General features: G+C 50.4%; 8 protein-coding genes across 8 annotated transcripts; 2 read left to right on the forward strand and 6 right to left on the reverse strand.

Annotated features, from left to right (window-relative positions):
- Nucleotides 1–1,877: 1,877 nt before the first annotated feature.
- AA0111_g7503 (Phenol 2-monooxygenase) lies at nt 1,878–4,171 on the reverse strand (the record flags this gene model as incomplete). Its single annotated transcript, XM_028653847.1, has 6 exons — nt 1,878–2,530; nt 2,585–3,674; nt 3,723–3,734; nt 3,830–4,004; nt 4,056–4,082; nt 4,134–4,171. The coding sequence occupies 6 exons, from the start codon at nt 4,169–4,171 to the stop codon at nt 1,878–1,880; spliced, it is 1,995 nt and encodes a 664-aa protein (XP_028504912.1).
- Nucleotides 4,172–5,081: 910 nt separating this feature from the next.
- AA0111_g7504 (hypothetical protein) lies at nt 5,082–5,920 on the forward strand (the record flags this gene model as incomplete). Its single annotated transcript, XM_028653848.1, has 2 exons — nt 5,082–5,541; nt 5,604–5,920. The coding sequence occupies 2 exons, from the start codon at nt 5,082–5,084 to the stop codon at nt 5,918–5,920; spliced, it is 777 nt and encodes a 258-aa protein (XP_028504909.1).
- A 280-nt stretch (nt 5,921–6,200) lies between these two features.
- On the reverse strand, nt 6,201–7,140 carry AA0111_g7505 (hypothetical protein; the record flags this gene model as incomplete). Its single annotated transcript, XM_028653849.1, has 2 exons — nt 6,201–6,917; nt 6,979–7,140. 2 exons carry the CDS (start codon nt 7,138–7,140, stop codon nt 6,201–6,203), a joined length of 879 nt encoding a protein of 292 aa, XP_028504910.1.
- A 688-nt stretch (nt 7,141–7,828) lies between these two features.
- Nucleotides 7,829–8,929, reverse strand: AA0111_g7506 (Chanoclavine-I aldehyde reductase; the record flags this gene model as incomplete). Its single annotated transcript, XM_028653850.1, has 1 exon — nt 7,829–8,929. One exon carries the CDS (start codon nt 8,927–8,929, stop codon nt 7,829–7,831), a length of 1,101 nt encoding a protein of 366 aa, XP_028504907.1.
- Nucleotides 8,930–9,516: 587 nt separating this feature from the next.
- AA0111_g7507 (hypothetical protein) lies at nt 9,517–10,906 on the reverse strand (the record flags this gene model as incomplete). Its single annotated transcript, XM_028653851.1, has 2 exons — nt 9,517–10,434; nt 10,496–10,906. The coding sequence occupies 2 exons, from the start codon at nt 10,904–10,906 to the stop codon at nt 9,517–9,519; spliced, it is 1,329 nt and encodes a 442-aa protein (XP_028504908.1).
- A 401-nt stretch (nt 10,907–11,307) lies between these two features.
- AA0111_g7508 (hypothetical protein) lies at nt 11,308–13,125 on the reverse strand (the record flags this gene model as incomplete). The annotated part of the gene is made up of 3 exons (XM_028653852.1): nt 11,308–11,957; nt 12,010–12,945; nt 13,020–13,125. The coding sequence occupies 3 exons, from the start codon at nt 13,123–13,125 to the stop codon at nt 11,308–11,310; spliced, it is 1,692 nt and encodes a 563-aa protein (XP_028504761.1).
- Nucleotides 13,126–13,836: 711 nt separating this feature from the next.
- Nucleotides 13,837–16,795, forward strand: AA0111_g7509 (hypothetical protein; the record flags this gene model as incomplete). The annotated part of the gene is made up of 2 exons (XM_028653853.1): nt 13,837–14,023; nt 14,070–16,795. 2 exons carry the CDS (start codon nt 13,837–13,839, stop codon nt 16,793–16,795), a joined length of 2,913 nt encoding a protein of 970 aa, XP_028504762.1.
- An 801-nt stretch (nt 16,796–17,596) lies between these two features.
- AA0111_g7510 (putative secreted protein) lies at nt 17,597–19,251 on the reverse strand (the record flags this gene model as incomplete). Its single annotated transcript, XM_028653855.1, has 3 exons — nt 17,597–17,706; nt 17,837–18,691; nt 18,738–19,251. The coding sequence occupies 3 exons, from the start codon at nt 19,249–19,251 to the stop codon at nt 17,597–17,599; spliced, it is 1,479 nt and encodes a 492-aa protein (XP_028504900.1).
- Nucleotides 19,252–20,688: the final 1,437 nt, after the last annotated feature.

Consider the following 20,688-nt stretch of genomic DNA (forward strand, 5'->3'; position numbering starts at 1 on the left):
CGTGAAACCCGAGGAGTGATTGAGATGGGCAAAAATGCGATATGGATGTCTTCAAAAAGGGTGGAATAGCAACTTTTGCAGCAGTGATGCGATGGCGGTGTATGCAGCGCTGTTGTTGCTTCGGACGTTGTTATGGAAACGCCGAACCGCGGTCCCCTGTCGACCCAGGAACACATCCCACATGCGGCCCCATGTGGCTTAGACGGCGCCCTCTCAACCACTCCATGTGCAATTCGTCCGTACTCGCGTGCGACTGTTTCACCTGTCGTGTTCTATTGGTTCGGGATACGGCCTGCACTATTGGGGCTCGATCATCGGTTGTCGAGGCAAATATCTGCTGGGTCTTGCCATCTTTGCACTAGGTCTAGAGCATGGCAGAAGCACCCCACAGCCGAACAGGGTGTTCGCAGTTTACCGCCAAAGCTACGACTTGTTTATCTGTTGAGCATATGCATTTGCTTCTGCCTACGACACAAATGTCCCCCTGAAATAGGTCTCGATCTTAAACTGGTCTGACATCAGTAAGAATGGTTGCAGTCCTCGACCCGCGAAAGGGCATCTGCTCGACCAAATGCTAATTGTGTCGCTGAGCCTAAGTGTTGCGTGCAGCTATACTTATGATCTCTCCCTCTTCGTGATATCTTTTGCTGAGGTATCATCCAAAAGACGCAACTTGTGAACGACTTGTCGTCGCAGTACATGCCTGGGTACCGTGATACTGCGCGTACGTTGTGAATCAAAGATACCCGGGTAGCACATATCGCGCATCACCCAGCACCTTTTCAACTACAACCACATCATATGCTCTCCTAGTACCTATTTCTGAGCGTACGAAATCATATTGCGCAACTGAGACCACGAGGGTTTATCCATCTCGACATGGCAACGACGAACTCCCCTCGAAAATACCCTCCATAAGCTTAGTGTTCCAACAATGCTCTTCGGGTGGTTTGCGTTCTACGACCTCGGGATGCTCCGAAAGTTGACATCGACTAGTGATTTGCACAGCTACCACACAGGCGATAGAACGACATCACTAGCAAGGGCATCCAGAGACAGCCTATATTTATGAAGTACAATGGTCTGACCATCCAACGTATGAAAGCTATTACAATCACCGAAAGAACTTCATAACAGTCATCTATAACAATGATGCATGATGAGCCTAGAGAGATGAATCTAGAATCTAAAATGCACAGCGCAGGATGAGTCATTGAGGTTGATAGATGGGGTGAACCACAAGTTTTAAAGTAGGCGAGGCTGGAGAAGAACAGGAACTGACAGTGGAGAACAAAAGATGCATCAGACTGCGCTCCACCGCTCCCGACGCACGATCTGATCGTCGAACGTCGATCTTTCTTGCGTCATGACTCCTGACTCGACCAAGGCTCCATCGCCGGATACCAAAAGGCGATCTAAGCGTTGAGTGCAGCTGGCTGATGCTTCATGCGTCACGCGCCCTAACTCGTCCCAGTCCGCAACTTCATTCGCATCAGTTTGACAACTAAAATGCGCAACTTCTAGTGTTCACCACTGGAAGACGATCTAGGCTTAAGGTTGGGATGTCGATAGTTCGTGCATCACGCGCTCTGACTCTGTAACTCCCAAGGTCGTCCCAGCAGGCGTCCATATTTGTAGAACCGGCGTTAACACTACCCCGACAACTTACAGGAAACTGCTGATGTTGCAGATGTTCCTCACACGAGAGTATTGAGAAAGTACTCAGTATAGCGAGGGATATATGTATTGGTTATTGATCGCAATAGGGGGGAAGAGAACAGTGATGTCGGAAATATTCAGATTGGGACCACCCCCTAGAGATGTATTGGAAGAAGCATCTTGGACTCCCCGTGCAAGGCTGTACTCTAGAGAGGTACCTACGATGCAAATATCCCCTTGAAATAAGTCTCAACGCCCCTGAAACCTTCCGCATCAACCGTATCAATGTACCCAACGTATTGATCCGGTCTTGTAACGACCACACATCCTGTCTCCCTGTCGACACCATACCCCTTATATGCATCGCCAAAGCCCTCGAACGGATTAGCATCATCGGCATACACTGAATCGTAATCCCATCCTAACTTCGAGTCGAATGGGTGCAGGATATCTGGGAAGTCGCGCAAAAGCTCTACTTCCTTGCGCTTCGAAGAGTGCAATGTGAGCACTTCCACGTTCTTGATAAGATGGGGAGCCAGTAATGATGAGGACGATAAACTCTCGCAGAAGCCTTTCAATCGGGCGCTCTGTTGTGCATTTGCGACATTGCCGGCAAATACAACGATGCGGAATCGTCCATCGCTTTTCAGCTTCTGCTGGAACTCCCAGGCTCGACCGTCAGATTGGTTGATGACTTGGTAGCTTGGGAAACGCATGCCCAACTTCGTCTCTGAGGCGAGCTCTTGTTTGCCGATGATCTCGAACTTTGAAGATACATCTGTCCCGTCGCCTTGATCTGCTGCATTGCCTGGTTTCCCAACCAGCATGCTCGTTCCATAATCGACCGAGAGGCCCGTAGCGAATAGTTGACCTTGATGTTGTTAGCAGATGTGACTTTTTTTTTAGGGGGAAACTTTATCCTTACCCTTGAGGAATGCTTGCTTGAACTCGTCCATACTGACTCCTTCCTCATCCATGACATCCTTCGCCGGCCGCCCGGAAAATAATCTCGAAAATTTGTGGTCGAATGCAATCAGATCCTGCGCAATACGCCTCCGCTCCGACTGGTAGGTCTTCAAAATGGATGGTTGAGCGATACCTTTCACCACCAAACCCAGTTTCCAGCCCAGGTTGTAGCCGTCCTGCATGGAGACATTCATCCCTTGGCCAGCCTTCGGTGAGTGCGTGTGTACGGCATCGCCAGCCAGGAACACGCGACTCTTGTGGTCGAAGTTCTTGCCGACTCTCTGACCGATCTGGTACGCCGTCCACCAATCGCAGTATTCGTATGTCAGCTTATATGGTGCAATAATCTTTTGCGCAGCGGTGAGAATAGTATCGGGTGTGATCTTCGATCTGTCCGCTCGACCACTGGCGTCGGGCTTGATCTCCGTGAGCTGTATGTAGAGCCTGGCAAGCTTGTTCTCACGTGGAATGATCATCATCGATCCTGAAGACTCGCTATGTATCGCGCAACGTTTACGAACGTCTGGAAAGTCAGTAATGGGAATAATGTCCAATACACCCCATATGTGATCTGTAGGCTCCCCTTCCAGCTCAAAGCCTAGTTGCTTTCGTGTCCAACTGTGAGCGCCATCGCAGCCTACAACGTATTTCGCTCTCACCGTCTCCGTGCTACCCTCCTTTTGCTGGCTGTTCGCGATGAGGTCTTCAGTGTCATCATCTGCCAAATTACTTCTGAAAAGACCGTCGTTGATTCCAGAGCCCTTGCTTTGAGCTGGTTTGGCCTCATCCTCGGTAAGATATCGAAGCTGAACTGTGATGGGATAATTGTCTGCAGAATGATCGTCCACTCGATCTTCCGCGATGTTGAGCGACTCGGGTAACACCGCACGCTCGACACGTAGGGTATCCTTGGAGTGTTTTTTGATGTGATCAAGGAAGAATCTTTCAATCCGTCCCTGGTGGAGTACGATCTCTTTGAATCGAGAGAGACCAGGTGGTGTATCGGGCACACCATCTGAGCGGCGTATTACACCGTCTTTGCCGGGATTCTGCGTGTGTTAGGAAGGCCGGAATTCAGTCCAAAAGCGACAACATACCCACATGCAGAACTAGACGCTGGTTAGTCAAGTTCATCCAAATTATACGTCACCAGAAAGTATACGGGTCAGTCTTGTTCCTGAAAGAGAGATGTATATGCGCGTACCTCTATCAAATGATTGGCTTCCTTCCAAGCTCTATCGGCGAAGCCAAAGCTGTCAAAAATCTCTAGACTGCGGAGCTGTAAACCATCCGCTTGTCCTGAGTAGATCTTTGTGCCACGTTTGTCGACGACGCGAGCATTGATGCCACATCTCGCCATCCAAGCCGAGAGCATCATTCTGGGATCTTGTCAGTATCATCAAGATGTCGCTCTTGATATGTATAATTACCCTGCCGGACCAGCACCAACGATGAGACTTCAAACTTGTTAGTGACATGTTCAGACACATGAACATCGGTGGACTGACACATCGCATTTTGATTCCTTTGTCTCTGAGACCGTCATCTTGGGATCTTTTCGCCGTTGTCACTAAGAGCTGATAGTTCGTGTGCAGCTACCCCGCTTGAAGGTTGCTTGTACAAGAGATGGATGGTGTCACATATCACCAAATGTGGCTTGCATCTAATATAAGCTCTTACAACCGCTTCGTCCCGGGCATCCCAGTAATCATACAGTACGGCAGTGCAATTCGGCGCGTCAAGAGTGGACATCGCGTTGGTATCGACGCGACTGGTGCGTGGCTACCCCACATCACGCCAAGCCGGTTTCGGGTCGCATGACGCATGGAACAAAATCCAGACATTGTGATTCGCATGTCCGCGTGTGGGTCGCGACCAAGCGCAGAAGCAATCTGGAGTTTGTCAGAGCTTTGTCAACGAGAATAGAGGTGCTGCCTTCGGGAATGCTGGGGCTTGAGGTTTGTAGGCCATCAGTCATTAGTTTTGTCAGAGCTTTGTCAGGCGAAGAGAAGATGAGGATGTGGGTGCTGCCGTCCTGAGCGCTGCAATGCTGGTCCTTCCGCTGCGCGCTCATTTTCCGCAATGACTTCGGGCAAACTACGGGTCCCTCTTTGTGTTCGTACAACACGGGACTTTGACAGCGGCCATAACCCGCATCCCGATAATGGTTAGCTCCCTTGAGTAGATTACCGCATTTGGCCGTCGAGAGTTAAATTCAGCGCAAAGGTGAGTTGAAAAAGTGCATCGGTTGCCAGTCCTGGAGCGTCTTGCGCATCATAGCAAATTTCCACTGTTCGTATGGGTCATGACGTACCTAGGTACATACATCATCAGCGCCGCCGTCGAAAGTGCACGTCACCGGCAATAAGTCTTTAACTAGCCAACCGCAAGTACCGCTATGGCAAGTTAAATAGTTGCACTCATCTTCCAGAACACCACAAATTTTTACGCTCAACATGTCCACCAATTACGACTTCAAGACTGCTCTCGTGACCGGCGGTGGGGGTGGTATCGGAAAGGCGCTTGCGCACCAGATGATAAAAGATGGGAAGAAAGTCATCATCGCCGGTCGCACAGAGTCGAAATTGCAAGAAGCCGCAAAAGAGATCGGAGCAACAGCTTACTACGTCCTTGATACTGGAGACGTCAAATCTATCCCGGCTTTCACCAAGAAGCTGATATCAGAGCATCCGGACCTCGATTGCCTCGTTAACAATGCTGGTGTGCAGCGGCCGCTCGACGTCAACGAAATGGATCCAGAGGAATTTGGCAGCAAGGCTGACCAGGAAATCGATATCAATATCCGTGGACCCATGCACCTTGCACTTAATCTGCTCTCACATTTCAAAACTAAGCCAATGGCACTGGTGGCCAATGTATCTTCCGTTCTTGGCTTCGTCCCATTCTCCCTCGTCAGTAAGTGTCTCCGTACAAACTCTTCGTGAGGAACATACTGATCTCATTTACCCACGATTTAGACCCCGTGTACAACGGTACGAAAGCATGGGTACACTTCTGGTCAATGAACCTACGAGCCCAGCTCAAGGATACAAAGATCAAGGTCATCGAAATTGCGCCGCCCACTGTGGCAACAGACTTACATCGTGAGAGAAAGGATCCAGATGACAACAAGAAAGAGAAGAACAAAGCTGCCTTGAGCGTGGAAGAGTTCATCGAAGAAACGTTAGGGAAGTGGAAGAAGGGAGACGAGATGATTGCCGCCGGCCCTGCAAATAAGATTGTGGATACTTGGCAGGAGAACATGGGGCCTATCTTCCACGACATGGCAAAGTAGTCGCTGCCAAAGAATTGATAATCGATTCATACTTGTGGGTTGACACCTCGAGTAGGATTTGAAATCGACTGACAAGATCACGAGACATGATGCTCATGATTACACCGACACATGCAAGGCAGAAATGATACCGACTTGACCTTGCTAACGCAGGTGTTGGGTGCTTGGTTTTCATTGGTAACGAGAGGCTCTACCGATTTTCGGTCTTCGTAACAGGATTGGAAAGTATATACAAACGAATCAGGCGAACATATTCCGTCATGTTCTCGACATCCTTCACTCAGAGTCCAAACCATTTCAGGTCCTCCGCTTCGTGTACTGGCACGGTGTGTCCCACGTTCAACGCACTGTATCCTACAAGTTTGGTTCCATCCCCATACACCATTTGTGTATATCCGCTCTGCGGGGTGTTCGTCACGTTCTTTGTGAACGAAACACCCAACAGTCCGCTCCACTCCTTAAGTTGCTCGCCCAAGTTTGGAATCTTGACCAGGGTATCAGCAGTACCGTGCCATGTCGCCATGCGAGGGTAGGTGCCAGTGTAGCCTGGGTACATGGCCTTGACTTGCGCCACCCATTCCGCTTGCGTCTTGATAACTTGGCCGTTTGCGCATCGCGGGTCTGCAGTGCTTGGGCTGGCGCCGGGGCTGCCTGCTACACAGCCCGCTGCGACACCGGAATAGCATGATCCTGCAGCGATGACATCGGGGTAGGTCGCCATCATGACGTTGGTCATCATACATCCGGAGCTGCTTCCAGTGACAAAGACCTTGGCCGGGTCGGCACCGTACTTCTTGATGGTGTACTGGATCATGTTGTTCAGGCCTTGGTTGTCACCGCCGGCATCGCGAGAGAGGCCCTTGGCGGTGTTGACTTCCCAACAGTTGTTGTCCTTCTTGGTGGACGGGAAGATGTTAATGAAACCTTTCTGCTCAGCTAGGCTGTTGTATTTTGTGGATTGAGCGTAAGCTTCTCCAGTACCGCCGCAGTAGTGCAGCTATCGATAGGTTAGCGCAAGCCTTGTTAGGTAAATCCTGGAAAGGTATAAAAGCACGTACGGCCAGAATGATAGCGGGCTTGGTCGCAAGTTTGGCAGGAACATAAATGTTCATTTGGAGGTTGGAAGGGTTCGCTCCAAAGTCATTGACACGAGTGAGAGCGGCATTGGCAGTTGCGCAGAAAGCAACAATGCTGCCGAGAACAGAGGTGGAGAAGTGCATCTTGATTGCCGTGCGAGTTCGTAGAGAATGAGTCTCATGCCAGTCACTTCCTTCTTATAGACCTGCTATGCTCGTATGGAGATATTCGCTAGCGCGAAACATTGTGAGGTTATTCCCCGTGGATGCTAGCCGTGCTTGAACGCTGGCATAGTATCAATTTACCAAGTTGCCGAATCTGGGAGGCACGGCCATGCGCAAGTCCATATATAAAGGTAGTTGCTTGTTTCAAACACTTTCTCGATCCAATCATAAGCAAGTGAAACGGATCATCTGCGTTTCTGGACGAGTTTTCGAGGCTTTCGTGCCTACTGAAGTTAGATATCAGGGGAACTCGTGTGGACTTGCTGTAGGGGATCAGGGATCTCGGATGTTTACCCCGGATGAAGTCCCGCCAAATAAATTAACCTACTACCGAGGTTCGCTCCGATGCTAGTTGCGTGCAGCAGTAGCTTCTTTCACGTCCACGTCACTTGTTTTGTTTTATTGTGGAGTTGCCGTTCTTGTTTACCGTGCAACAACATTTGACTGTGTTTCTGCCAGCATCGTATGTCAACATCAGAAACATGTCAATCAATGACATACAAGCAAACACTCAGCAGCGCACATGTTTTTATGATAATATATTTCAATGTCCGTCTATTATGCTAAAATGGGCGTAAATTCTATTGGGTATCTCTCAACATCGCCTCTACAAGTTTGGGTGCGCATCCTTGAACTCCTTGCTGTAAGGGTAATCGACGTATCCCTTCTCGCTCTTGGGAATATAGAAAGTGTCACGGTCGTAAGGGTTGAGCTCAATGCCCTTCTGTATCCGGAAAACAAGATCGGGGGTGCTGATGAAGTATCGTCCGAATACCGCTACAACGTCACGGTCCTTGTGCTCCTCGACCAACTTCTTCGCGTCCTCAGCCTTGAGTCCACCAGCGATGAGTAGCTTGCCCGAGTAATGGGGCAGCAGGGGGTCAAGAGAGTCGGATCCCTCAACATCGGCGTTACCAGCCACGCGGGCCTCAACGAGGTGAAGGTAGGCCAGGTTGAACGCATCCAGCCTCTTCATGATGTCTGTGAACTGGGGAAGAGGATCTTGCATCTTCATGCCCTGGAACTCTGAGAAAGGACTCAACCGGATACCAGTCTTATCCGCGCCAACGGCTTCCGAAACAGCCTGAGTAACCTCGACGGCGAACCTGGAGCGGTTCTCAACAGAGCCGCCATAGGAGTCTGTGCGCTTGTTGCAAGTATCCTGCAGGAACTGATCGATAAGGTAGCCATTCGCGGCGTGAATCTCTACACCGTCGAAGCCAGCTTCAATGGCGTTCTTAGCTGCTTGAGCGTAGTCAGAGACACTCTGCTTGATTTCCTCGACGGTCATCTCCTTGGGAGTAGCATAGCCCTCGCCTAGGGATGTCGCGCTGGAAGACTTGATGGTAATGTCGTTTGCTTGTGCAAAATCCTTGTTCGCGACACGACCGAGGGCCCAAAGCTGGAGGTAGATGTACGAGCCCTTGTCATGCACAGCCTTGGTGACCGGTTTCCATGCGTCGATCTGGGCTTGTGTGTAGATACCGGGTACGTTGGGGTATCCACCAGATTGTTTCGAAACTAGTGTAGCTTCTGTGATGAGAAGAGTTCCTGGCACGACAGCACGCTGACCATAGTACTGTGCGGCCATGGGCAGGATTTCGTGGTTGTCGTTAACACGGAAACGTGTTAGAGGCGCCATAGCAATGCGGTTCTTGAGCTCCATAGAGCCCACCTTGAGTGGCTGGAAAAGGCGTTCAGCGGACATCTTGGTGTTGTGTGTGTTTGATTTGGGAAGGTTTGACAATTCGGCGGACATGTGAAAAAAGTTGGACAATAGGAATGGGAGTTGAGATTGTTGAGTACCGAGGACGGAGAGGCGTCAATATACCTATATACGCCTCATACTAAAAAAACATCCTGTCGATGGTTTGAAATCATCGTTCGGTCGATCTCGGCAACTGCGCGGTATACTAACCCCATAGAACTTTCCGCTGTATTCTACACCGGTGTAGACCCTGATGTGCATGGTCCTAAGGCTCCGTTAGCTATAGACGGTAAGGAACGCCTGAATCAAGATACGTAGCCGCTGAAAGCGAGATGGTACCTGAGCTTGGCAGGGCATGAGAAATGCTGTCGGCAGTGGCGGTAACGCCGAAGCTTATGACGTAATCTACATTTGTCAGAAGAGTACTGTGGAACAGCGAAAGCCGAAGCTCTACCGAACATCAACCAAAGTCGGATGAAGAGATAGATACGTGAGGGACAAGATGAGAAAACCTTGGAAGCCATAGAAGAGCACATTGTCAATTACTCAACCGAATCTTAGCAACTCGTGGACTTTGAAACCCGACGTCACTCCTTCAAGAGCATTGTCGCACTGTTCAACTGCGCTTCCAAATCAGCATGCCAGAGCCATTGGAAGCTCTCGTTGATCCTATCTTCGATCTTGCTCATATCATCCTTTACTCCTTCAATCATGAGATCGTATGCTAGAGCAGCGTCCATGCTCCGTTGAATCAGCTCCTGCGTCCTTGGCCGTCTTACAGCGTCGTAGGCCTTGAATGCAGCCTCTATGTTGTCGATGCTTCCAGCAGTAACGATCAGGTGGCTAAGTATATATGCATCTTCCATAGCCATGCCAGCCCCAGCTCCCATGTGAGGTGTCGTGGCGTGTGCACTATCACCCAGGAGACACTTACGGTTCTTGAAGTATGATGCATTGTGTTGGAGGGTGAAGAGTGCCCATTTCGAGGGCAGATGGTATTTGGCAATGAGATCGATGAGCGGCGGATAATAGTCTTTGAACTTTTCGCGAACCTCGTCCCCATTTGTCGATACTGTCCAGTCGTCCTGACCCCAAGTACTGGTGAAGGATTGGTCGTGTGGCATGGCGACCATGTTGACAAATTGACCATGCTCAACAGGATATGTTACGATGTATCCTCCGTAGCCACAGTACAGCTGGCTGTTCATAGCCATCTCTTCTCCAAGTGCCCTCTTGGCTTCCTCTCCTGGAACCATGGCTCTCATCGCTACTTCGTGGGCATATCTCGGCTGGATGTCTGGACCACATACAAAGCCCCGTACTCTACTTTTAATGCCATCACAGCCAATGACTGCGCTAGCTAGTGAAGTCGTCCCATCGGTAAATGTTAGCTTGAGGACTCCATTACCCACTTCTTCGACGCTTTCGAAGCTCTTGCTGAAACTTGTTATGTCCGTGGGAAGTAGCGCAACCATCTCGTCGAGCAGTCGCGCTCGGTGTATACGCTATATATGGGTGTACAAAGTCAGCACGTGTTCCACATGCAGTTCGTACAAGGACACTTACACCTCGCATTCGAAGTCGGGCTAGCGCACCCTGTGGCTGATATGAGTCGTTCTGATGGAATGCGAGGTCTCCAGCTTTAGATCCATGGGTTCGTCTCTCATCCATACCCCATCTAATCGTGTTGAAAGTATCATCCCGCTCAGGATCTGTGTTGAAAGTTGCATGTTTCATGAAGCCTTCCAGCAATCGAGGGTCGATCAAGTGTAACGCAGTCGTGGCGTTGGCGCCGAATGTGACACCAGCGCCTATCTCTGAGAAGGCTGCGGAAGCTTCGTAGATGTGTACTTTGACACCATATCTGAGCAGACCGATTGCAAGGGCAAGGCCACCAAGACCGCCACCGACAATGGCTATCGGAAAAGTCTCATGGTTTCTGAAAGTAGTCTTGGTCCATCCATCTCCGGGCGACATTTTGTCTTCATCAAGTCACGCTCAGGGTACCTCAATATCCAGTTGTTCTTTCGCAAGGCCACGTTTTGGGTCACTGAATACGTGCCTCGGAGTATTGTCGATCAGCTTGCGGGTCATGAGACTAATGCGAGCTGATGTAAAGCCGCATGTATTTGACATCGCGCTGTGTAAGCTCCTCACGGGAATGGCCTGGTGGGGATGGTATATCCGGCTGGATGAAGAGACGTCGAAAGCGGGGAAGCTAGGAACTGTGTAACTCGGCGCTGATTGGTGATGATTGGGTTCTTATCTACTACAAAAGCGCTCTACTTGCTAATCGTATGGGCCGCAAGACAGCAATGCATGTTCCAGAACATGAAAATGCTCACCTGCCTAATTCATTCCAACATCGATTCATCTCTTCACAGCTCGTTGTGCGCCGGCGCAGCCTTCTGTACGTCGACACCACAGACGGCAGGCGTACCTACTTCCATTCGGTATACACACTTCTCCTCTTCGACGATCTTCCAGATCTCATCCTTCTCTGCACAGGCCAAGATGACCATGGTGCTTCTGTTCGGTCCGTTCCAGCAATGCTGGCCGTTCTCGTACTTGAGCGCGATTCTTTCACCGCTGCCCAAGCCCCTTCCGTCGGCAGGAAGCTCTTCATCGACGGTGATGGATTCAATGCGTGCAAAGTTACCCATGCCAGTGTGACCGCCACCCTTCTTAGGCTTCTGAGTGGTCTTTGAAAGGAAGCAGTGCTCGTATGTGTATTCGCCGGAGTCGGTGGATGTGCATCGGTCTCGCAGGGCGCGGAAAATAGAGTCTGGGCCGTAGTCTTTGGTGAGATCTTCCTCGTGCTTTGAAAGTTCCGACTTGTCTCCCTCGAGTTCCTTCTTCGCAGAGTCTAGCTGCGACTTGGCGTCGGTAACGGCCTTGGATTCAGGTGCGTCGCCAGTCGTAGGGTCTGCAAGGATACCGTTCTCGATGAGCATGACGCGCAAGTCGCGAAGCTTGCTGTCCACCCAGCTACGGATAGAGTCGGGGAGGTATTCTTCGAATTTGTAGACTGTGTCCATGGTCAGTAAATAAATAGGGTGAGTGAGCAAACATGTACTTACGAAGCTCTACATCGGACTCTTCAACTGTCTCGAACTCTTCCCACTTGATAGCGCTCTCAGAGTCTGGCTTCAGAATCTCATCGAGATCGCGGTCGAGAGCGGTGTTGGGACCTGTACGCTCTTGTGCTGCGTAGTTCTCCCAGGCCTGCACGGCACGCTTCACACCCTCGTCGTTGAAGTTGGGGTTGTACTCCTCCTTGAAGCGCTTCAACATGCCCTCGAGCTCCTCGATCCTGGCTTGTGCTGCGTTCCTCTCGTCTCGCACACGATTGACGTTCTCGGTGAGCTCTTGGATCCTCTCTTTGGCCAAACTGGCCAGCACAGTGACTTTGCCGCCCTTTCCTGCGCCTTTGACGACCTTGCCTCGCTCCGCCCTCTCGATCTCGGCGAGGCTCTTTGTTAGGCCATCTACCTTGAGTGTCGCGCCTTCGATCTGTGTCTTGAGCGTCTGTATGCGGTCCTCGACCTCCTTGCGCATACGGCCAGCCTCAGCCACCAGCTCCTTCCGTTTCTGTCTTGCAGAAGTCAAGCTCTTTTGTCTCGCCTCGTCCGCCTTCCTCCATTCTTTACCGATGGTCGCACATCTGTCTTCGCACTTGACACCTCCTACACGCTCATATTCGTCGCTGCCGTCACAGCATAGTTCGTAGTCGCATGCGCCGTCGTTCACGTTGGTAAAAGGAATGTAGCTTGGCTGGTGGCCTTTGTTCTTGCAGTAAAAGCCAGGCAGAGCCGGCGTGGAATTGACGTCTTTTCCTTGGAAGCCCAAGGGCTGCGGTGGGGAGAGGGGCGAGAGGTAGGAGCATGCCGATGTGCCTGGCTCGTCAGAGCCATCGGGGCAGTCGCAGTAGTCGTCGTTCAAGCGTGCAATGGGAAGCTTGATGGCCGGATTCGAGATACAAGTGAATGTCTCGGCATCCTTGTAGTACTTTGCAACTAAACACTGGCTGTCAGCTGTACTCAGTCGTGCGTCTGGAAGCTCTCCACGAGCTGTAACGGGTGCAACATACACTCCGGACCAACACCCCGCGGCCGGGCGGGGTCTGACGCCGCATCTGCGGTGCTGGCTAAGAGGGGGAGTATAAAGGCTAGCGAAGACACGTGCTTCCTTCCCATTTTGAATATGGAGAGAGCAATTGGAGCTGGAGACTCCAACATGCTCGAAATGCCACATCGACATAGTTTCAGGGTCCAGTGGCCCGTGCACAACCGCCCGAGCTATCTCCAGCCCTCACCTCCGCCTCCGCAATGTCAACTCTCCGCAGTGTTGTGTGCCGCCATCCTGAACGACTAACGATATCTTCTTCTATCGCCTATCCAAGCAGATAATATCTTTGTCGCTGTCTTCTCTTTTGTTCAAGTGTTAAGGAACGCCTACGCTTACATAAGAGCGTTTGGTGCATATCCTGGACATACCGACACTTCTGGGCATCAAACAAACAACAGCCTCATGCTCATATTCTAATACAGAAGCTATGCCCGATAATGGTATTCAATCAAATTTAGGCCATCTTCTATCCAGAACCGGTCATGCATCGGGCAACAGACGCGGCTTTTGGGCGGCCGCCCATGTCTGCGCTTCAAGCAAACGCTGTGCACGCAGTCTCATTGCTCCGTTTTGAGTCTCGGAAATCAGGATCATGTACTGGAATGGCCGAGCTCGTATTCTCGAACGATTTCTGTCGTTTGCATATATACGAATCGCGTGCATGGACTATGTGAAAACGGTATTCCAACATGATCTTCCACTCCTTTACACACCATTCTTCTATCCCGACATAACTCTAGTCCGTATTATTTCTGGCTCCAAGCAGTGTCTCTAACACGATGACATACGCTGATGAAGACGACATCGATTGGAGTGATGGTTCTTTGGATGAGAAGGCTATCGATACCTTTGCTCGTCCGTCTCAACCCAGCCCATGTGCAGAAACACAGAACAATCAAGGCTCGCTACTTGTATCAGATGTTCGTGATCAGCATCGGAGATCCTGCAGCCTTCCGCTCGAATCAGGTAAGAAGCCAGGCCCAATCCAAAGCCGCTTGTTTACACTCTATAGTTTCCGCGAATGGAAGCAGCACGGCCCAGGACCCTTCGCGTCTTCAGCGAGCCGGCATAGGTATTCATCTCACCCAGCGTCTACCTTCCAAGGAAGATTACGTGAATTATGTACTCTACCAAGCTAACCAGAAAGCTTACGAGGCCACCTTTTTGAACACCTTCATAGCACATGCCTTGCATCCCGATCGCATAGCCCAATGTTCTGAAGATTCAACTGGTAGTAGCCCAACTGTTGTGGAATACATGGAATCGGTGATTCATGAGGTCGATAGCATCACGAAAAGGATGATCTGGAATGCCCACTGTCGTACGGTCCATCTGCTCGCAAAAGACGGCAAGGATGGCGCCCCATTTCTCGATATAGACGCATTCGACGCGAAATCCTTTTCCGATTACGGCCCCAGCAATCTCTTTCCTATGGCAAAAAGAATGCATGCATCTTGGCATCGTACCACTCCAAGTCCTCTCATGGTTCAGTACTCAACCAAGGAGTACGAGCTTGGCTATCAAGCAAGTCCTTTGGAAGAGATTGACGATTTCAACAACACATTATTCCACAGAATAAACATCGGTGGCGTCTTGCCCACTGGACGCACCGTCAGGTTGTCGACATCCGGGAAGCGCGAAGGCCAGAATATGCCTGGAGCAGCGATCAGGAAAGATCGAACCAACTCGCCTGGTAGTAATTGGCTCCCATTTGCGCCGTTAGATCCAATCTCTGGTTCCCGCGTATCTCAGCCCATCGCAGACACTCCAGTCACCATTATCCACCAAGTAGACTTAGATAGTGCTCGCCAAGAGTCTGGAGCTTCCGTCTCTCCAGCATATGCGCATGGCAGGCTATCGTACTCATCTCCTTCCCACCTCGAAATTCCCTTCGGCCATTGTGATGTGGAAACTTCGAACAGCGATAATGCCATGCAGAGTATTGAGTACACAGAGAAGATAAATCCATGGCGAATGAGACTGGTCAGCGACCACAAGCGGAGGCTGACGCGGAAATGGGGCAACCCACCACAGGCTATTGACTGTGCAGTTCAAAGCTTCAAGCAAGCCGTTACTGCGGCTATCTCTATGGGCATCCACCCTATCGCACATGACTACCCGAAGAAAATCGAGCCTATCACAACAAGTAAACAACACCAGAAGTATGTCAGACGCCCCTATCAGTCCCGGAACGAAGGTGGTTCAGAATCCACTGAGGGAGCCGCCCGCAAGACGTATGTGTCGCGTACTCGTCTTACAGGCTCAACAGCGGCTCTATCAGAGCCCATCCCAGACCAACTAGCCTCGACTGAGCTACCGAGAACGGCGCCTCTGGCACGATCAAAGAAGAGGAGGAGGGGGAATATAGCTGCAGTCGAGCAGGTTCCAGCCATGTCCTCTACAGAGAATTGGAAGACTGCCTCCAAGCCTTGCAGAGAGTCTACACTTCACTCGAACGATGAGACCTCATCTACTGGCCAGTCGCCATATCCTAGTCTTCAGAAATCAAGAACTCTGGAGTCTCATCAGCATCTTCCCCCCAACGCTTATTTTAAGCCAATCTCGACAGACGAGAAATTTGTCTGGCGTTGTGCCTTCAAGCACGCAATGGGTCACTACTACAACGCTGGAGACCGCAAATCTTGTAGGGGCTGCAACACCGCTCTTAGCAATAACGTCCGTGTTGTCTTGATGGACTTTTACATGCCTCCGAGGACCTTTTACTTCCAACCCGCGCAAGGTATGCGCTGGAAACCTTCCAAACAATTAAGCCAACCTCGTAAATGCGGCTTCTCTTCCCATGATGCTGTTGCGAAAGACGCTTACTGGAAAGCTATCAGTTATGGCGCGTCAGAAGACGAAGCTCGACAAACGGGTATTGACGCAGTAGTCGAATACATCAAACCGAAGCCGCTTCCAAAAGCACCCACACCCGAACCGACCCCAGACTCAGAGCCCGATCTTGGCCCCCATCCAAGCGGTTCGACCATGATGGAGCATGGGCAAGATATTCCTGATGGTTACTACTGGGAAAAGCGAAAGTCAGACGAAGAACATGCCTGGCGATGTGATGTCAACCACGGCCTTGGACGTTATTACCTAGCGGGTGACAAGAAGACTTGCCCAGGGTGCGGATCCAGTCAGAAGGGTCTTGGCAAGCATAAAGAGATGGATTTCTATCTTCCACCGGGGGTCATTGTCCGACAAGAAGCACCTGGCTTATCAAAATTTAAGCCTCGTAAGCCGTACAGGCTGAGCAAATCTACCGCCACGAAGAGAGAACTGGTCACCCACAATCAAATGTGTGCCAATGTATACTTTAGTCTTATTGCCGACGAGTACGAAGCAGAAGAAGCTTTGCGGCTTGCGGTAGAGAGAGTCGACAGTGAGCTGGACAAGAAACAGGAGAGTAAGATGAAGCGACGTGACAGGCAAGGTGGGAGTCAAGGCCCAGAGGCATTAGGAAAGCCGAGTACTTCAAGCGGTGCTACAAGAAAGGATTCTGTCAACACAAGCGAAGTCGACAGAAAGAGAACCAAATGTCGTCGCAACTCTCGAGGTGGCTGTACCATGGCTCTCGTCCCGAAAAAGCGAAGCGCGAACGATCTGAGCGAAGAAGAGACCTATGGTGTCGCTGTCGATCAGGAGATTGGGTACACTTCAAGCGAACAAGACCCACGGGATTCTTTCGAGATCTCATCTACGGAAGAAGAAAGCTCTGCCTCGGAGAGTGAGTGAGGGCATAGATGGCGGCTCTAGTATCGAGAGACATGAGCGTTGAAAAGCATTCCTTTAGCTATTTTGGAATGAGTTTGTTCTCGAAAAGGCCGTTTCATGGAGAATCAGACAGGGATGTTTGTTGCTTTATTTCACTATCTTGCTCCCTGTTTTTGCTCTGTTTTGTCTATGTATGTATGTATGCATGTATGTATGCATCTTCATCTCTATTGATAGTTTTGCTTAGGTACTCACTAGTAAGGTGAATCTCGATCAATACCTTCACTTGCGTCATTGTCTGGATTCGTGGTTGAATGTGAAAATCACTAGTTGGATCACAAGTTGCACCCCTACCCTATGGCGACATGAATCGACCAAGTGGATGATGAAGTGAGTATTAGGATTTAAATATGTACAGCAGCTAACACAAATCTTGTGCATTTGGTAGAAATGCTGAGGACTTTCATATTTTCTTTAACAACCTATCTAAAAGTAGAAAATGCTGAGATAGTGTCGCGACACGATCACTGTAGTAAGGGACACTCCACAACCATGACCTCGCAGCAATCACTATCTCAGTATTTGGCACTGTGTTTATAAATTGATTAAACAGCCTATTCTTTCACATACGACCATAGGACACTGAAAATTAGGCTTCCCGTCCGCTCAGCCATATACAAGCAGTGTACCGGCGGATTAGTAGTTAGGTGGGTGACCACTAGCGAATCCCCGCTGTTGTATGTTTTTGCATTTTTTTCTTTTGCATTTTTTTGCGCTTCGGTGGTGGATACACAAGTCGCCGCGCAGATCAATCATGTGGGTCTACAACGGGTTCGCTCCTTTGGGAAGCTTAACCTTGAACACCAGAACCTGGTTGTCTAGATTGTAGCCAGACGCATCTACGTACTTGTTCTGGCCGAAGTTGATGTAGCCTACAACTTATTAGTACAGGCTCATTGATCAAGTGAAACAACTTGCCGTTCTGAGTGATGAAGTCATTGTCCGAAAAAGAAACCAGGTAGTACTGCTTTCCTTCATCTTCGTCTTGCCTCTCGCTTCTACCGATCTCGTCGTCCTTGTCTACGGGCAACATTGCGAAGCTCTCCCACTTCTCATTCAGCAGGTTTGCGTCTTGTGCACCGCCATTGTGGAGACCAAATCTGCCCAGCTGGGCATTGTTGTTGTATGAAAGCCACTGACAGTAGGTAGCAGGTACAATGCTGCTCTTCAGCACGCCATCTTTGCTTGCGATTTGTCCATCATTAGCATCAGCCACTGTACCTGCGACGTTTGTGGCTTTGGAGATGTCGATCACGTCCGCGTTGCGGTAGATAGACTCAGTGCTTTCTGCGCCATGGCCAGCATTGGAATCGCGGGCTAACACGAGAAACTGCGTTTCGGAAATGTAGTGCATTTCGGACTGGCTAGCAACGCGTCCTGTTGGCAGGACAGGAAGTTGAACAGCATACTCAGCCTCGAGCGTGGTTGTGTCGTCTTTGACGCGGTACTTGAGGAGGCGAGTGTTGCGACGCTTTTTCGCAGAGCTGCCGCCGTCCTGGATTGTGGCACTCTGGAGCATGGTGTAAAGGTACTTGCCATCTGGGCTAGCGGTCAGAGCTTCTAGGCCTTGGTTGTTGCCTCGACCACTGTCTGGATCTTCAGGCGTAATCTCAACTTCAGGGTCGTAGATTGGTGGAGAGGCCGCATTGAAGCTCTCGGTGCCGTTGCGACGGGGGACAAAGGCCTCTGGAGTGCGAATGGCCTTGATCATCTTGCCACTTTTGTCAAACTGGTAGACATAGGCGGCATATTCATCGCTGATCCAAAAAGACTTGTCGTCTCCGAGCACCAATCCTTCGGTATCTAGCGGGACACGAGCGCCACCAGTACCATTCTGGCCGAAGCCATTACCAGTGTCTGTACCATTTAGTGCTGTGTGCTCCAATATGATCAGAAAACTTACATCTAGCAAGAGGAAGGGTAGGAAACCCAGGATAAGTGATGGTCTCGGTTGGGTCAAGACCTGTTAAGGGCGTACCGTCGGGTCCAGTGAGGAGAAGGGTGTCAATGTAAGAGAACTGGAAGTTCGGACTGGCTGGATTTTCGAGGGTTGCTTCTACCGGCGTGAAGGTGACACTGAATTTGTGGATGCGAGTCTGAGTGTTTTGAGTACCCTGAGTGTTCCAACCTCGGTCAGGCAGGCCCCAAACGATGCCCTGATAAGCGCCTTTCTTGTACTTCCAAGACTTCTTCTCAAATGCAATGGCACTTCCAATACCACCAATGGTGTCGCCGAGCTTGTCACGGGCGTCGCTGGCTATTTTCCCATAGCCTGCAAGCTCTTCATAGGTGTATAGCTTGCCATTGCAGGTGGTGGAGTTTGCCGCGGTCGTGGGATCAGCACGAGTGATGACCGGGCCAGCAATGACTTGACTGATCGGAAGCGCCAGGAGGCTGAGTGAAACGGCGAACAGCATCATGAAAAGTGACCGACTGTCGTGCGCCTGGATAGGGGAGTTCTGGGCAGATCAACAACATGTTTTAATACCTGCGAGCAGGAGGGCCATCCCGCAATGACGCGACCCGACAGCCAGGCACACGAGGCTATCTTGCATGCATCTTCAACAAACGAGCTACACGTGCGCTCTCTGTTTGGCTGCAACAGACAAGGCTATAGCCTTAGTTGCGGCATGGCGTTCATGAGAGCCGTGTGAGGAGGCAAATGGCGTCGAAGAGGCGGGATGTACGAAGAACTCCATCTCCTGGGATGTCACTAGATCATACCAACAAGCGCCATAGAACTTCAGGTTGCCTGTAGTTCTCCCAATGATGACGCGACGTTTACGGGAGTGAGCGCGCACGTTGTTCGAGGAGTACGCATGAGTCGCTGGCCGGTAATAATGCCTAGACGGCGTTATACTCTCTCGGGCGGGCTGCATGTGAGCTAGCACAACTTGGATGGGCACCTGGGGTCAAATATGTTGGGAGTTTGGCAATGGCACTCGACTTGAATCTTGACAGCAGAAAACGATATCGAGCCGAATGCTCATGCCGTCCGGTGCTTGGGGGCACTTCTTGTCGAAAACACCGGAAAGTAGGAATCTACCAAATTTACGCATCCCTGCGTTGAGATATCAATAGTGTACAACGTGGGTGAAACAGCGGTATCATTACAGTGTGCTCGTTAGTGCGTTCTTGCAAGCACTATATCGTGTGGTTCTTTTGCTTCTTCGATTCTCCAAGAAGCTGCAGTTTTGCTAGCCAAGACGATGGACGGACGCGCATTCAGCTGCGACTTCTCAAAGTCGACCAATTCTGATCTTGGAAAGAGCAAGAACCCCGGTTCCTGGAGGTTTTGCTCTTTCTCATGTCTGGTGTTCGTCCCTTACATGCTTGCCCTCTTAACCGTACACACGACGTTCTGCGACAGAATTCTCATCCTAGGGCCCTCATAACACTGGCTTCCGAATCCCCTACATTTCAATTCATCTATAACAACAAAATTGATTGACTTTTATCCTCCGAGTCGAACGCTATCTTGCCCCTTCTTTGGTTGATACTACCGCCCGTCGTGTCCCGCAACAACGATGCTTGGAACCTCGGGCGATGGCCTAATCACGACACTCACCTCATACCTCACATCCGACAAAGTCACACCCTCCGAAGCTCCTCCCCCAGCTGACCTACAAACCGAATTTCACCCTACTCTGGCAACAACTATCTATCATAATGCTGAAATAGGACTGTCAGCGAGGCCTTTCGCAAAGATGATTCCTAGACACTCGTTGAAGAGATCTGTTAGCGAACTGGTAAAAGCTCTAGTGTACGGGCTGCGTGTGTGAAGCATATGTTGACTTCGCACATCATCATATTAGGTTGTACCAAGTCAAGTGCGGAACGATCGCTTAACGGCA

The sequence above is a fragment of the Alternaria arborescens genome, assembly GCF_004154835.1.
Source record: "Alternaria arborescens strain FERA 675 chromosome Unknown contig_17, whole genome shotgun sequence".
Lineage (NCBI taxonomy): Eukaryota > Fungi > Ascomycota > Dothideomycetes > Pleosporales > Pleosporaceae > Alternaria > Alternaria arborescens.